At 37.5% G+C, this 17,693-nt stretch overlaps 1 protein-coding gene across 2 annotated transcripts; it reads left to right on the top strand.

Moving 5' to 3' along the window:
• Positions 1-10,588, top strand: LOC149414365 (cyclin-dependent kinase 9-like). Of its 2 annotated transcripts, XM_089643699.1 has the most exons (5): positions 1-580; positions 2,248-2,447; positions 3,643-3,880; positions 7,182-7,359; positions 9,651-10,588. In XM_089643699.1, the coding sequence occupies exons 1-5, from the start codon at positions 179-181 to the stop codon at positions 9,773-9,775; spliced, it is 1,143 nt and encodes a 380-aa protein (XP_089499825.1). In that variant the 5' UTR covers positions 1-178; the 3' UTR covers positions 9,776-10,588. The 2 variants fall into 2 exon arrangements, with proteins under 2 accessions (XP_089499825.1, XP_089499826.1); XM_089643700.1 differs by lacking the exon at positions 7,182-7,359.
• The last annotated feature ends 7,105 nt before the right edge of the window (positions 10,589-17,693 follow it).

Here is a 17,693-nt window from a genome sequence, read left to right on the forward strand (position 1 = left end):
TTTTCCTTCTGACGTTTGGTAGCCGTCGGCGATTTCAATTTGCGCCATTTCGGCATTTATTATAATAATAACTATCTTTCTCTGATTGTGGTCCATGTAAAGCGGCACCATTCAGTCCACAGTGCCCCCCGCCGCCCCTTCAGGGGGCCCCGAGCCTCCGGCCGCCTCCTCAACGCTGATGAGCCTCCGAGAAAAGGAAAAATACATAGAAGACTTTGATTTCCCCTTCTGCGATGAGTCCTGCAAGTACGAAAAAGTCGCGAAAATTGGACAAGGCACCTTCGGAGAAGTATTTAAAGCTCGAGAGAAGAAATGCAGCAAGAAGTTTGTTGCTATGAAAAAAGTTTTGATGGATAATGAGAAAGAAGGTTTTCCCATCACGGCTCTTCGAGAGATAAGGATTTTACAGCTGCTGAAGCACGAGAACGTCGTGAATCTGATTGAAATCTGCCGCACGAAAGCAACGGCTCACAATAAATACAGATCCACCTTTTATCTCGTGTTTGATTTCTGTGAGCATGATTTGGCGGGACTGCTGTCCAACGTTAATGTTAAGTTCAACCTCGGCGAGATCAAGAAGGTATGTAGCCATTGTATCTGTATTAAGTGATCAACCAAAGTCAATCCTCTTAGAAGTTGGGCGCACTGTACTGGTCTCGTAGATCTATGGATCAGATAAAGATACAGTCACATCTAGGACTCGAACTCAGGACCCTTGCCTTGCCGTGGCACCGCTCTACCAACTGAGCTAATGGGACCCTATCTCCAGATTCAGAATTTTGTTTAGGAATCGCTAATATTGTCTTCAATAATTAAAATAAGTGTTTGAAACGACCGTCCGCAGTATCCAAAGATAATGGGTGCGAAGCTAAGAGTATAGTGGTTTCGTTGTGCGAAGTGACACGACATATCAATGCCATTTTAATTTAGACTTGTGATTCTATTTCACAATGATCTTTTACGTTTTTTGTTTTGTTTCATTTGTAGGAAGTTGGATGCTTCTCTACGCCAAAGAGAATAGTCAGGAAACTCAGTAAAAGATTTAACAGATTTATTGTTGAATCAAATTAATTACACGAAAATAATAACGTCTATATCATTAGGTACAGAGTGTTAGATCGTGCAGAGTAATGTAAGGCCGAGTCGGACTTGTTGAAGCGAGTGGAATGATGCAAGTACTTAGGTCCTCCTCCGCTTATATTGGTGATGATTCCTTTGTTCTCGTCTTCCACGGGTTGGAGCAAAGCGTCTGGACATCGAACCCGCAGGATCGCTGACTCGGTTCATTGTATGAATGTTTTGCATCACCCTCATAGACATATGAATATTAGTAGACCTGCCCTAAGTGATTAAAAGCGTATTATCCCCACTCCCCATACCGGTTCCATTGGAGCCGGCTGGGCTCGCGTATGGCTTCCCGTGAATCTTGAGAATGTGACGTCATCATTCTTGTTCGAACTAGCGTCGAGCTATGGTCGAGGCATTTTACGAAATAACACGGCAAAATGGTTGCTTGTGATATGAAAACTTGTAAAAATAGATGTGAAAAAGAGAATAAACCCAATTGTCGTATTACATTCCATAAGTAAGCATTATTTTACTTTATTTTAAGCTTATTCACACCGTATTATATGGATCAGTTTTAGAAACATATACTATCACATCACAATGTAGCGATTCTAAAGTGTGCTCATCGTTGTTTACTGGGGTAAGTAAATTATGAAACATTTGTAAAAGTGTCTTAACTAAATACTCTGAAACTAACTACGACTCTGAAAATAGAAGAAATTTACTTTGCCGAATTTGGACTTCGCAAATTAGTTCATAACGTGGCGAGTAATTTGCACTCCCATGTAAAAATGTCTATTCATTCAAAAGCAGATTTTAATTTTAAGAACTAAATGGTGATATTATAATGCGAGATGCCTATATCCTGTCAGATTGATTTATTGACGAATCACAGTCAGCTTTACCCCCTTCGTTCTTCAACAGTTGATTTTACCCCTCACCTTTAATTTCTACTCTATATATTCTTATGTCTGTGCATACTATACAGGTCTACTAATATTCATATGTCTATGATAGTATGTTTGCGCCACTTTCCAGAGTGGAAGATACTATCAGTATCGCCCTGGTGTAAGACCACCGTTCAGAATTGAAATGTTGCTTGAAATGGCTTTGGGAGTGTTTCAGATAAAAAAGTTTCACAAAGTATCAAGGTCTGATTTATTGTTTGTTTATCGGCAGGTGATGCAGCAGCTCCTGAACGGACTGTATTACATCCACAGCAACAAGATTCTGCACCGCGACATGAAGGCCGCTAACGTACTGATCACCAAGAATGGAGTCCTGAAGCTGGCTGACTTCGGGCTGGCCAGAGCCTTCAGCGTCACCAAGCCTGGCACGGTCAACCGGTACACCAACCGAGTGGTCACGCTCTGGTACAGGTACGTGGGACTTCATTATCACGTGTATATATACGTCAGTTTATTGCCAGAAGTGATATTTCGTCAAAACTGAGTTAGAAGTAAATAAGTCATCATGTCAAATAGCTAATTGAACATCTTAATAGTCACTAAGTATATATTGTACCAACTAGCTGACTTGTACCCGGTGTTGCTAGACTTTTCTCTACTTTCTATAAATATAACATGCATGTATTATATATACAAACCTTCCGGAAGAAATTCTCTATATGATAGAGAAAACCCTATCAAAATCCGTTGCGTTGTTTAGAGGAACTAAGCGCACAAACAGACAGACGCGGATAGCGACTTTATTTTAGTATAATTTATTTATTTATTTAACGCCCAGAGGGCTTTAATAATAATAATAACATGGAATTTATATAGCGCAGTTTAGTGTCATTTCACTTCAAGTGCGCTTTAACATGGTTGGTAGTATAATTTTAATTTGACAAATACTTTGAAACATAAAAAATAAGAATAATATTACATTTGATAAAAGCTATGCAACAAGTCATACAAACACAAGAAACAAAAACAGAAAATTACAGCTATTTGTAGGTTTACATGATGTGTTTAGGCGTATTGTTGAAATAAATGTTTTAAATGATCCACAAAACTTGCCAAGTTGGTATTGAATATGCCAACCTCACCCAAGTAATGATTTCCCATGGTGTGAAGTCGTTGTATCGGAGAGTGGGCAATGTAGTTACGCTTATGTGTGCTGCTGTAGAATATTGTATTTTGTCGTGTTGTTACTGTGGGTGTATGTATGTTTATAAGTTGCAGGAGTTCACAACAGTCGAATTTAGAGTTAAGTATTTTGAATAAGAATGTTAAATCGTTTATTTTACGTCTATCTTCTAATGTATGTATTTTTAGAGTATTTAATAAGAAATTGTATTTTTAGTCTTCGACAGGGATATTTAATTTAAAATTTATAAAACGTAGAAATTTTTTTTGTATTCGCTCAATGTTGTTAATGTGAATTTTGTAAGATGGAGACCAAACTACTAAGTTATATTCAATTAGACTTCTTACTAGAGATACGTATAACAGTTTAATGGCTTGTAAAGAATTAAAGTTTTTAGTTGTTCTTAATACGAAGCCTAGTGTTTTCATTCCTTTGTTCACAATTTGATAATAAATAATAGAATAATTGTTAACATTATCCTAGACCCCCGGAACTTCTACTCGGCGAGCGCAACTACGGCCCCCCGGTAGACTTGTGGGGCGCCGGGTGCATCATGGCAGAGCTCTGGACGCGCTCGCCTATCATGCAGGGCTCCACCGAACAGCAGCAGTTGGTGCTCATCTCGCAGCTTTGCGGGAGCTGTACGCCAGACGTATGGCCGGGAGTGGATTCTCTCAGTCTGTACGCCAAGATGGAACTGCCCAAGGGACAGAAACGCAAGGTAGAATTTACCCTACAATACTTGAAATAACATATCCATGTTTGGTGACCAGCTCCTCATTACCTTCAGCCTCACAAAATACCCCAATTGACGATGCCATAGTCTCACTGGCTCCAGACGGTCGGGAGCAGTTGAGCAGCAAAAAAAATCTTTTCATTTCATCGTATTCTGTGTGTAGTAATTAAATGATGTTTGATATTTTGCCTTTAGAAGTCAACTTGAGTAATAATAATGATATATTTGGATGATTTATATAGCGCCGTTTTTGTGCAAAATAACCTCAAGGGCGCTGTACTAATATATAATACACTTCGACAATGATCTACTAACTATATATGGAGTTAATATACAGTACCATACTTACTTGTGATTAACACTAAAGTAACATTAACTAATTGTTTATTAGCGAAATTTAGATACAGGATTGAGAACATAATTGTAAAATTGGATATCATTGGACTTTCTCTTAGGAATGGTATATTTAATTTAAGGGTATAACAACGTAAAAAGGTAAGTTTTTAGTTTAGACCTGAATTCTGTTGGACTTGTTATGGATCTTAGTTCCGGAGGGAGTTTATTCCAAGCCTTCGGCCCAGATACTCCGAAAGCGCGATCACCAAACTTAGTATTTGGCTTGCGCTTAGGTTCCATCAGTCTGCCTACAGCTGATGATGTTGCTGATCTAAGAGTTGACTGTTTAAGAGCAGAGTGTTTTCCGGGACGCATAGTTTAGAGATGTAGGGTGGGGCCATTTCATTGATGGATTTAAACACCATCCAGCACAGTTTGTACTGGATTCTTTCAGGGCACTTGAGCCAGTGAAGGTTACGAAGGTGTTCTGAAATGTGCGAATATTTAGAAACCCCGGTTATGAGCCGCGCTGCTGCATTAAACACTGATTGAAGTTTGTCAATTTGATATTTTGGAAGGCTGGCATAAACCCCATTGCAGTGAGATGTCAGACTACGTAAGAGTTGATAAGTAGTTTTGTTGCTTCTGTAGGAAGGTTTCTTCGGACAGTCCTATTTATTTTGAATCTAAATTGACACCGATAAGTTTGACTGTTGTCTTTGGGATGATATCGCTGCCGGAAATAGAAATTGGTGGATTGTCTATGAAATGTTGACGTTTGTTTGTGGCCGCCCAGAGAAACTCATTCTTGGAACCCACATTAAAACCAATGGACAAGCTATTGAAAGAACACAAAATAAATTCTTGCGTTTTCAGATGGGTATGTTTTAAAATGGTTACTGCAGCAATTTTGAAGAACACTCTTTTAAATAATATGAATATGCTTTAATTATGGGACATGAGAATTTTCACCGACTCGGAATTGCTCCCAAATTCCTTGCATTCATAAACTTTCATATTCCACTATGTAATACTAGATATGGGGATTTATTTTAGTGCAGAAATTCTTGGACTATCTACCATATGTATTCCTCACTGTCCAGAATACTAACGAAGCGAAATAATTATGCCGAGTCAGCGGACATCTTCAATTGATCACTAAGCGAATACAAAAGATTGTTATTTTAAATGATAACCTAATGTTTACGAGACAAGATTTTTATGCATAGAACAAAGGATAGCATATTATTTTTAAGCAATAATTAATTGTCTGAAAATGTAATTAGGCTAATACAGGGTTTTCCAATAAGAGGTGTTATTTTGATATTCAATCGTAAAAGATCAATGATTTCGTTGCTTGTGTGGAACGTAGCGCCGTCTTGTTGAAAGTAAACGCTGTCCCGATCAATACCATCCAATTCTGGCCATAAAAAATCATTAATCATCTCTCGATAGCGCAATCCATTCACCGTAACTGTTGCTCCAGCCTCATTTTCGACAAAGTAAGGTCCAATGACTCCGCCAGACCATAAACCGCACCAAACAGTCACACGTTGAGGATAGAGAGGCTTTTCAACAATAACTCTTGGGTTTTCCGATCCGCAGATGCGAAAATTTTGCTTGTTGACGAAGCCACCGAGGTGGAAATGGGCCTCATCACTCAAGATGATTTGCATTTGATTCACTCAAGTGATTTTTAATTATTTCAATGCGTTGTTGAAGCGTGTATCGTTCCATTTTTATTAATGGCGTAGTTTCTACTTGTCAAATGTCAAAAAATGACAGCTTCAAAAGTAATATCTACCGAAATAGCGGGCTATTCAAAATAACACCTCTTATTGGAAAACCCTGTACTTATTACTTAAGATCGATACAAAAGATTGTTACTGAGCCCCATAGGGATGCTGAGTGTTCCTGTTAAGATTAATTAATAAGACGGGAAGCAGGTTTGAGTGTCAGCCAAACCTGAGTCAATTCACAGCTAGTTCAAGGCATGATATTGACTTGTCCCAGGCCGGGTTGTTCTGATTACTTCATTCAGGGTGGGACGGGGATCTTTAAAGACAACAGAGTGATATTTAACAAGTGCATATTATGGTAGGGCTTTGTAAATTTTTATATCTCTGCTTTTACTTGCAGGTTTAGTGTGTTGGGAACTCTTGATAAAGTAAAAGGTTCTTTACAATAATTGCGTTTATTTACGTACAATAAATAAGTCTGGATTTAGCTACACTGTTCATTACCCGAGGGTTGGTAATTCACTGTTTCTAGAAGCTTGAAGTCTGACAAGGATACCCCACAGGCAATTGCTACACACTAGCGACATCTGTCGGACTCTGGAGTAAGCTTTATGACTGGTGCCATCTATCGCTTGAATTCCCAACTTATTACCATACATCACATAAATCAATGGAGATTTACACAGAGCAATTCAAGGTTATACATGGGTTTATGGATTCTATACTAAATCTCGCCTAACTCCTCGCCACTTCTGGTGAATTAAACAGAAAATAGGCACTGAATTTTATCAAAGCACGTGAAGGGGGATTAAATGGTTTCAGCTTATGTCGATTTTGGCAGTTGGAAGCGCGTGCGATCGCGGCCATTTCGGCTATGCGCCGCAGTACATCGGAATCTGACTCAGCATTTTTAGTAATTTAGCCAGATTCGCAGTAGGATCCAGTCAGGAGTTCATCCTTCGATTCTTGCTAAAAGCTAATGACTTTAATATCACTATTTCAATTAATTTAGCTTTCACACGACTTGTCGCTAGGAGCTTTCGTGCAAGAAGGGATGGAATCAACTGCTATGCCCGCGGGCTCGCTTGCATGGTTAATTCCGATACTGATCGCAAGACGCCGTTGGCGTGGGGGCAGCAATATCTTGCTATGATTTAAAATGATTTCACTTACTAAAGAGGGTATTCATTAATAAATTTATTATATTCCAGGTGAAAGAACGTTTGCGGCCATACGTAAAGGATCCGTACGGCTGCGATCTGTTGGATAAGCTGCTGCAGCTGGACCCGGCGCGGAGATACGACTCGGACACGGCACTGAACCACGACTTCTTCTGGATGGATCCCATGCCCTGCGACCTCGGCACCATGCTGGCGCAGCACACGCAGAGTGAGTGCTGGTCTTCTTTATCTGCCCACTCCTGTAGGAGGTTGACCATCATCAGAGAACCTAAGATTAACCTTTCCGATATCCTATTTTCCATCAAGCCTTATTTACATTTTCCTTTAAGTCTGAAATCTGCTCGGTATGATCAAGGGAGTTATATGGTGTGGTAACCTTCTATCCCCCATCCATGAAGAAGGTTCCCATGCATTCCAGGTTGAAAGGCGTGCTTTTGAAGATATTAGGGCTGGAAGTTTCGCCCTCTAGACATTCTAGAACAGTCCAGAACATTCGAGAGTATTCGAGAGAATTCCACAACATTCCAGAACATCCCGGAACATACTGGAACGTACTGGAACGTTCGGGAACATCCCGGAATATCCCAGATCATAATTAACTAAAAAAGGGATTACAGGCCGTTTCCTGATAAACTTGCAAAGTGTCCATAACATTTTTTACTCCAAATGTGCTAAGGAATAGCTGGTTAAAGTTTGTCGGGTACGTGCCGATACACCCTGTATAATACATGGATATTATATTTATAGAAAGTAGAGAAAAGTGGAGCAACACCGGGTACACGTCAGCTAGTTTTTTTTAACCCTTTAGGCCTCTGGCACAGTCTATCAGAAGGTTGGAGTATTTTAGTTATAAAATTATTTAACTTTTGAAATATTAAAATTTTTTATTTAAAAAAATGGCTCTTGCTAGACGTTTTTTTGTCTGAACAATGAACTAAATTAAAAAAAAAACTCATTTATTAGACAAATGTATTATAAATTTTACTGTTCGATTTGTTGACGACAAAGGAAAATGCTTTCATGTGATTCAAGAGTCCCAACTGATCCCAGAGGGCTTTAGACAGTGAAACTGTGGCATCCCTAATTGGGGCATGTTGTGAGACAGAAGGTAGTGGGAAGGGGAAGGAGATGGGGTATTCAGATCTGGCTGATCAACCAAACACGGCTAAAGCCATTTCAAGCAATGTTTCAATACTGAATGATGGTCTTTCACCAGGGCTGTACTGAGATTATCTTCCACTCTGTAGAATTTTAGGTTAGGTTGAAACAGAAAATATAAAGGTAACAGGCACGATGAGGGCCATTGTAATGATCTGAAATAATAATTCCAAATAAGCCACGTTTGGGCCGCCATTGTCAAAGCTTAAAGGAACCAACATCGGGAATTTGCGAAGATTGTAAGAATAAAAGATATCCAATATTACATTTATTCCAACAACTTAAAGAGCAAGAGATCTCTATTTAACAACAATATTAGTTATATCTCTGGGGGTGAGCGTCAATACGAAGTACTGAGCGCACAGACGGAATTTAAATTACATTGAAGTGTGACATTGGTGTGATGACGTAAAATTATCTGACCTGACTTAACGTGTGAAGGGCGCCAAACTACGCATAAAGCGTTGTTAAATTTAGAAACGATGCAATCCGATAACCAGTGTAATAATTCTATAAGCTGATGGCGTCATCGCTGCCCGTAAGATTGTCGACTGGAGTGCTCGCTCGTATCTCCCCTGTAGTCACGACGCCCTCAGCTGGCTGCCCGAATAGTACTGAAGTTGCTGCTGTCTTGAGCTCTCTCTAGAAGGTACCATAAAGCATGCGTCACATAAACAACATGCCAGTTGTTACAAAAATTAGTGGCAGGGCAAAATTGAACTGCTACAAGGTTATGTTCAAGGTGTTGCCATTTTTTTACTTAATTTATGTTATTTCTCAATTTATTAATTTAAAATAATATACAGTATACTTGCGGCACGTTTTAAAGTGGAAGATACTCTCAGTATCGCCCTGGCGTAAGACCACCATTCATAACTGAAACGTTTGTTGAAATGGCTTCAGCCATGATGACCAGATCTGAATAGCCACGTACTCCTGCACATTTCTCTTCTCCATCTACTTCTCCTCCCCACAACCTTCAACCTCACAACATACCCCAATTTAGGATGCCATAGTCTCACTGGCTCCAGACATGAATCTTAGTTATAAGCTACAAGTAATAAGTTAAGTCTAAGTGATAGGAATAGATTAAATGCATAAAATAAGTTGTTAAGCGTCCTTGAGGTGATATTCTCACAAAAACGGCGCTATACAAATAATCCAATCATTATTATTATATTATATTGGTACGAAAAATAGCATTTTGGAAAATGCCCGATAACTAGCGGAGGGTTTGAAGATTATTCGACTAAAACCGGTTGAGTATTTCAAACATTTAACACTACTTTATCTAATGACTGTCGAATTTCTAAAGAATGTTATTTGTTTGTTTCTATTTAGGCATGTTTGAGTACCTGGCTCCGCCGCGGCGTCCCGCCCACTTGCGTCAGACGCACGCCATCCCGGGAGCCGCGCCCACCAAGCCGGCCGTCCCCGACACAGGCTACCAAGACCGCGTCTTCTAGAGGGAGCAAACGTACCACAACTATACCAGCACACTTACCAGAAGACCATGCATCTTCTAGAGGCAGCAACCGTACCACAACTATACATTAACAGAAGACCATGCGTCTTCTAGAGGCAACAACAGTACCATAACTATACCAGAAGACCATGCGTCTTCTAGAGGCAGCAACCATATCACAATTATACACTACCAGAAGATCATGCGTCTTCTAGAGGCAGTAACAGCATCGTAACTATACCAGCACACGACCAAAAGACCATGCGTCTTCTAGAGGCAACAACAGTACCATAACTATACCAGAAGACCATGCGTCTTCTAGAGGCAGCAACCATATCACAATTATACACTACCAGAAGATCATGCGTCTTCTAGAGGCAGTAACAGCATCGTAACTATACCAGCACACGACCAAAAGACCATGCGTCTTCTAGAGGCAGTAACAGCATCGTAACTATACCAGCACACGACCAAAAGACCATGCGTCTTCTAGAGGCAGTAACAGCATCGTAACTATACCAGCACACAACCAAAAGACCATGCGTCTTCTAGAGGCAGCAACCGTACCACAACTATACATTACCAGAAGACCATGCGTCTTCTATAGGCAGCAACCGTACCATAACTATACCAGACTACCAGAAAATTACACAAACATGCCGGCAGACTTGTCCTGTATATTTCGATTGTCCGGTTCATTGTCAGACATCTTCAGATATGTATCAAGTTTTGAGATAGTGAGGATAGCAATATTCTAATGGTCACTATACAAAAAATAATATTACAGTACAGTCTCTGTAATATGATTCCACTATAATGGTACATATATTATACATTTGCGAACTTAAACGCGAACCGAGCCACGAATTACGGGAAAGGAACGCTGCAACTGCAAGCGGCGTTTCGCGCCGTTTGCGGTTGCTTCATTCCTTTCGCATAAGTTGAGGTTCAGTTCGACAGTTCGGCTCGCTTATGTAAACGTAGCATTATATGAACCACCGGGTGGTGAGGGCGGGGTGAATGTCGGTATATTTTTTTTACTGGCTCCATTACAAAATAGAACATTGAAGAAAACAACAAAACTAACCTAAAATAACATCTTTCATCGCGTTCTGTTTTGTCAATGTCAATTTTAGCCTGTTACGTTCTTGAAAGAAACCGTAAACTGTTTTCATTTTATTTTTACAACTTTACTCTAGTATTTGGTTCACATTTTTTTTACATTAACTTTACACAGGAGATCATCGTGTTTCATGATCATGTCATTTTTAGGGATGCTGTTGTGGAGAGGAAGGAGTGAATTTGTAGGAGGGAGAAAACAGAGGCCGGCAAATCGTTGCGCAGTCGAGCTGTCGTAGAAACGATCCATTCTCATGTGATAAATGTTAACGCGCGTTTCCGAATATCCACCGGTGCCAAAGAGATCAATGAGGCTAGTTCCTCGAAGCATCTTCCATTGTAATACCGGTCAAAACAAGGACAGTATACCTACCTGACGACTGCGCTTTAAAGATTGCAGTTAGTTTGTTAAGAGAATCTATCAAACTGACCACCCGTTTCTGCAGAGTCAAAGGTTTTTGTTTTGGGGCTCCAGACCAAAGGTGGCTGCCGAAATCAACAGTGGGGCTCACAAACGATTTGTACAGGGTCATCCCCCGGTGGAGCCCCCCAACTGATCTGAGCTGGTCACAGAGCTACACCAAGCATATCAATGGAAGTCATGCTTGTGATATGCTATGATGATGTCCCCGAATTTTTCTTCTACAGGGTTTTCCAATAAGAGGTGTTATTTTGATATTCAATCGTAAAAGATCAATGGTTTCGTTGCTTGTGTGGCACGTAGCGCCGTCTTGTTGAAAGTAAACGTTGTCCAGATCAATACCATCCAATTCCGGCCGTAAAAAATCATTAATCATCTTTCGATAGCGATCCATTCACCGTAACTGTTGCTCCAGCCTCATTTTCGAAAAAGTAAGGTCCAATGACTCCGCCGGACCATAAACCGCACCAAACAGTCACACGTTGAGGATAGAGAAGCTTTTCAATAAAAACTCTTGGGTTTTCCGAGCCCCAGATGCGACAATTTGCTTGTTGACGAAGCCACCGAGGTGGAAATGGGCCTCATCACTCAAGATGATTTGCATTTGATTCACTTAAGTGAATTTTAATAATTTCAATGCGTTGTTGAAGCGTGTATCGTTCCACTTTTATTAATGGCGTAGTAATTTAGTAATATTTTCTGTGAATAGGTACTATTTTTTATCTCCCTCTGATTTATAATTTCGTTTTTTTTTTGCTCACATGTAATAATTATATGTATTAGCGAAAAGATTGTTAAAATGTGGATTTGTGTGACTTTTAAACACCATAGAATTCGACGATTTCTTCGAAAAATTATTATTGTCTATGGTTTTTGTCGAATCAATAATTTTAAGCAATTTAGGTTAATATTATATTATTATATATAAATAGTAATCCTTATTTAAGTTGACTGCTTACATTAATTTGTTTAAAATACCTACATTTAAATTTAGTCTTAGATTTCTAGTGTATAAGATTATTATTTTTAAAACAAGTGTGGTATGGTTTGACTGTATATGTAGAAATTTTATAAAGTGGAACTTTTATTATTTTTATCATTTGTGTGGCAACACTGATTTTGGAACAAATTTCGCATTCAGAAGTGAGGTTATGTTACTTGAATTTGACAGTTTAAAAGTTGGCGGGAAAAATGACAGTTACATGATATCTCATTAAAATGACAATTCAACGCACATACAAAAAGTGATATAAAGTCATTAAAAGTGATGAAACAGTAACTAGGTAAAATAGTTAACTATGTAACCTACAAAAAAGTGATATAGAGTCATAAAAATTGATGAAACGATAACTGGGTTAAATAGTTAACTATGTAACCTACAAAAAGTGAAATAGAATCATTAAAAGTGATGAAACAACAACTAGGTTAAATAGTTAACTATGTAACCTACAAAAAGTGATATTGAGTCATTAAAAGTGATGAAACGAAAACTAGATTAAATAGTTAACTATGTAACCTACAAAAAGTGATATAGTCATTAAAATTGATGATACGACAACTAGTTAAATAGTTAACTATGTAACCTACAAAAAGTGATGAAACGATAACTAGGTTAAATAGTTAATTATTTAACCTAGTTTTTGTTTCATCACTTTTCATGACTTTATATAACTTTTTGTAGGTGTGTTCAATTGTCATTTTATCCAGTCACCTAAAATAACAATTTTTTTTCTTAGTGTTAAAACAAATGCCAATAGTTTGTACTGATAATAATTGGTACAGTTATTTGAAATTTTTTGGTGTTTATTTTTTAATTTTTTCAATATGATACAACTTCAAAATTTGCATCTGAAAAAATATTGGTCGCGATTAGAGACAAAGTCACATTTCAAAATATAAAAATGGCTACTACCTCCTGAACTTTTAGCAAAAATCCTATAAAAATATTGCGCGCTAAGTCAGTTGTACCAGTAATTGGAAAATCTATAACCTTCAATCTTTATTTATTCTTAATTTAGTGAAGAAAAAAATTCTTAAAACTAAATGCTTTTTCAAATATAAACCCAGTCTGAAAGGGTTGATACATTTTCAATACAAAAAAAAAAACACATTTCCGTGCATTTATCTTGCTTACAAAATGTAAAAAAATAACATTTGATTATTAAATTAATTATTGAAGGCAATATTAGCGATTCCAGACAAAAATTTGAAACCCAGGACCTTCGCCTTGCCGGGGTGCTACTCTACCACTGAGCTAATCCGACCCAATTTTCTTCGGTCATGTCTAACTGTATCATACTTTGACTTAAAACTAACAACATTATCTTCATTGTCTTAACCTCTCAGACAAAGACTATCTACTATGTGTTCCTTTGAGAACTGTCAAAACGTGATAATTTTTGTGTTATTTACGAGTTTTGCTAAAAGCTTCATAACTCACGTTTTGGGAAACGTAGCCTCATTCTAAAAAATGTTTTGGAAAGATTATGAAATCAACTATCGCATTGTGTTGTAATACGTAAATATTTGCGTTTCTAAATATACATTTTATGAAAACGTCAAAAAATGTAAAAATCGCTTACAATTATTTCAAAGCTTTGAAAAATGTACTTTTTTCTGAGTATCATAAAGAAATAACACTTTATATATTGAAGAAATATAATTAGAAACTATTAGTCACCTCAAAATATTAACCGTTCAAACTAAAATATTTTTAATAAATTATTTAGAAACGCAATAAATTATGAACGAACAAGATGACAGATTCAATCGGCTTAGATAATGCAACTCTACGTTCCATAGATATTCTTGAATACAGACGCGTAGCGTTATTCATTATCGATACTCTGTTTTTTAAATCATGGCAATCCGTATACTAGTGATGGAAATAAATCGATTTTTGTAAAATCTCGCGCGTTTTGTGAAAAGACGTTCTAATGTCTTGACCGCTATTATCATATTTACGTCTTTTGACGTTCTAATGTTCTGAGTGGTTAATGCATGTTTTTATTGGCTGCTATCTTTGTGTATGATCGAAAGATTCTTTCAAAAGTAAAAATATTCATCCTAGACTTGCAGAAAAGTCAACAGATGTCGCACATTAAAATAAAAATGGATATATTTATTTATTTATTAATTTTCAGGAAATCGACAGTTTACATTTAATCAATTTGTACATAAGTATTATACAGCCAAAATATAACCAATTATGGATTTCCTCCTGGTGACTTTACCTCTACTGAGACGGCATAATAAGGAATAAGTAAATTAAATTTGTTAGAAAGGAATATGTATTAAAAAAAGTATACAAAACAAAAGATTATATAAAAAGAAAAATTTACAAAACAATACATTTACAGCCATGGAGAGAGGTTGTAGATATAAATCAAATCATAATAGAGATATAAACAATAGAGACATAAACATTATTCACAAACCATCAGAGAAATATTATTTTATGGACCTCTTGTATTTGGCAAGTTCGGAACTGAAAATATCAACCTTGGATAATACGCTTTTGTAATTATTGCATAGTCTGTTCAGGCAATAATTCTGCTTAGAGTTCGTTTTGCATTGATCCACCCTGAACAGGACACAAGAGCGTGTTGAATGCGCAGGTACATTGAATCTATCACTATCTAGATTGCGTTTAGTTTCGGGAAGAATCTTGCAATCATACATAAAGATAGCAGCCAATAAAAATATGCGTTAAGAAAATGAAGATAATTTTTGCAGTTCTTAGTCGAAGTACGATACAGTTAAATATGATCGAAGGGGATAGGGCCGGATTAGCTCGGTGGTAGAGCAGTACCCCACCAAGTCTAAGGTCCTGAGTTCAGTACCATTATACTGATTTGAATGAATACATTATATTACATAATGTGGAAAATATGCATCTGGAAAACACTGTTTATTAAAAATTTACAATCTTTTACTTTTGAACCATTTTCGTGTTGAAATTTAAAAGTTCTACATTTATTTGTCAGACTGTACATTCGTGACTGTTAAACAAACGCAAAATATAATTGAAAATAAATCTGCGAATTTTTGCGTTATTTTCGATTATATATTTTACGCATAGTCATAAACCAAAATTGTTCATAATTTTTATAAATGTAATAGTTTTGAACAAATTAAATTATATTTGTTAAGATGTTCCTTTTAAAAATATCCAATTTCCCAAATTTAGCATTATTTCCGTGTACGAGGACAAAATTATGTTACAGGTGTAAATTTCACATACCGCTGTCAGTATCACTCATGGACCGAATTACGCATGAACATGGAGAGAATTACACCTAGATAAACTATCACACTTACTGGAATTACACAAGTCACATGTTCTGCTTTTTAAAAAATTGAGAGTGTTTGAAAAAATCAAAAGTGGGGTTAGGTTTTTTAAGTGTGTAATTTAAGGTGATGCCATACGTAGTAATGTAAAATCTTGTGTTATTGGTTTGAAAATTTGGTCGCCTAGAAATGTTTCAGATGCTTTAATTAAATACTGCGAGTAGAATACATCTTGGCCTTTGAAATAATCGAGTGTTTTTAAATAAGTCTTTTTATAAGCCCAGAAAAAAATAATGTATAGGCCTATGAAAACTGCTTTAAAGTTCAAAATCTCCTACTTACGAACCCATTTTCGGTTATGATATTATTGTATAATGTGGCAAATTAAGTTATTTATAAAATGATCGGAAAAAAATTAAATATTTATGCCTGAACATCCACAAAATAAAATAAAAGGCACTTTTTGGCCATGTTTTTTTTTTTGCATAAATCAAAACAGGCGGATGGTGTTAAGCGGGAATTTAAACCTTATCGCCATCTACGTAAGGGTTGTTATTGATAGCGGCTCAATTTAAAATATTACACGACGTAGTGCATCGCCTTAAGTAAAACTCTGTCCGTGTGTAAAGCTCGCCACAGATAGTTGCGCACGGCTACGTTAGCTTCGTTCACTGTGAGCTGCCAGTGGGCCACGCACACGTTACGCACGGCTGCGTGGATATGGTGGCAGATGCACCAGTCGAGCGAAGCTAAAAGCACGTTATAGGGCCACGTCCATGTAAAAGTATCGACATTTTGCGCAAAAACACATGTGTTTTCCATGACTGTCGAGACGAAAATGGGCATTATCGTGGTGTAGTCATCTAGCAATGTGCGGCCGCATCGCTGTGTCAATCTACGTAGCTCTTGTGTCAATTTTTGCTATGAAACATCATGTGCAACTATCTGTGGTGGGTATAATTCTGGTATAGTAACATTGGGACAACAAATTCAATAATTTCACCATGTAGTAATTTTATTTTATGCATATGTATGTCTTGACAAGAGTCTTATTAAAAAATAATTGTACGGAGTCAGTGGATCGATGGCAACCCCATGTAAGGAATGTCGTGAAAGAGAATTCGCAATTATCGCTATTCAGATTGGGTCACAAAACATTTAGAGTCAGATGTTTAGATTTTAAATGTCGGCCTTAAATAAGGACGGTATTCAGAGTATTAACACAGTTCCCAATCTTCCTTAAATTATAATAACTTCACTCTTCCATCTTTGGAGATGCTGTTTGAGGGTCTTTTATTATTATTATTATTATTATGTAATGAGCAGGCAGCATTCTGCTGATGTACTCATATCTGATTTCACAACAAGTTTGCCAGTAATTGAGTTGTTTTAAGTTTGAACTAAGTCCTTTCTTCTCTCCAAATGTGAATCCAATAGAGCTTTGAATTGATTTATATTTGTTGCATCGATGACATGTTGTGGGAGTTTGTTCCAAGCATCCACTACTCTATTTGCAAGGAAGTGTTTTCTAGGATTAGATTCAAAAGGCGTTTTGGTAATTTGAAGATTTGTTGGATGCTAGGGCAACTGTAATGTCCAGATAAAAGTCTCGATCAAGTCACCCCTTTCTCTTCTTTCTTGTAAGGTTGGTAATCTTAGTTCCTTGAGTCTATCTTCGTATCTAAGATCTTTCAGAGCTCTTGGTATTTTGTCTCTGTACTCTCTCTAACAGATTTATATCCTTTGCGAAGTAAGGACTCCATATTTGGAAAGCATATTCCAGGAGAGGTCGCACATATGTTTTATATTTTTTTAACATCATGTCCGGTGTTAGGTTTTAGAGGAGAGGAAGGAGTGAACATGCTCACTTGAAGGGGGGACGAAACTCTGAGGTCGGCAAATTGTTGCACAGCCGAGCTAATTCGTAGAAATTACTCGTTCTCATGTGACAAATGTTGGTCACGCGTTTGGCGTGTTTCCCGACTGCACCAGTTGCTGAAAGGATCAATGAAGCTAGTTCCTTGGAGCGTCTTCCATTGAAATGCCTGTGATTGAAATTCGTTTGGGGAATCTATCAAATGAACCGACC

The sequence above is a fragment of the Hesperophylax consimilis genome, chromosome 20 (genome assembly GCF_061612785.1).
Source record: "Hesperophylax consimilis isolate HC1 chromosome 20, BYU_Hcon_1.0, whole genome shotgun sequence".
NCBI classification, from domain to species: domain Eukaryota; kingdom Metazoa; phylum Arthropoda; class Insecta; order Trichoptera; family Limnephilidae; genus Hesperophylax; species Hesperophylax consimilis.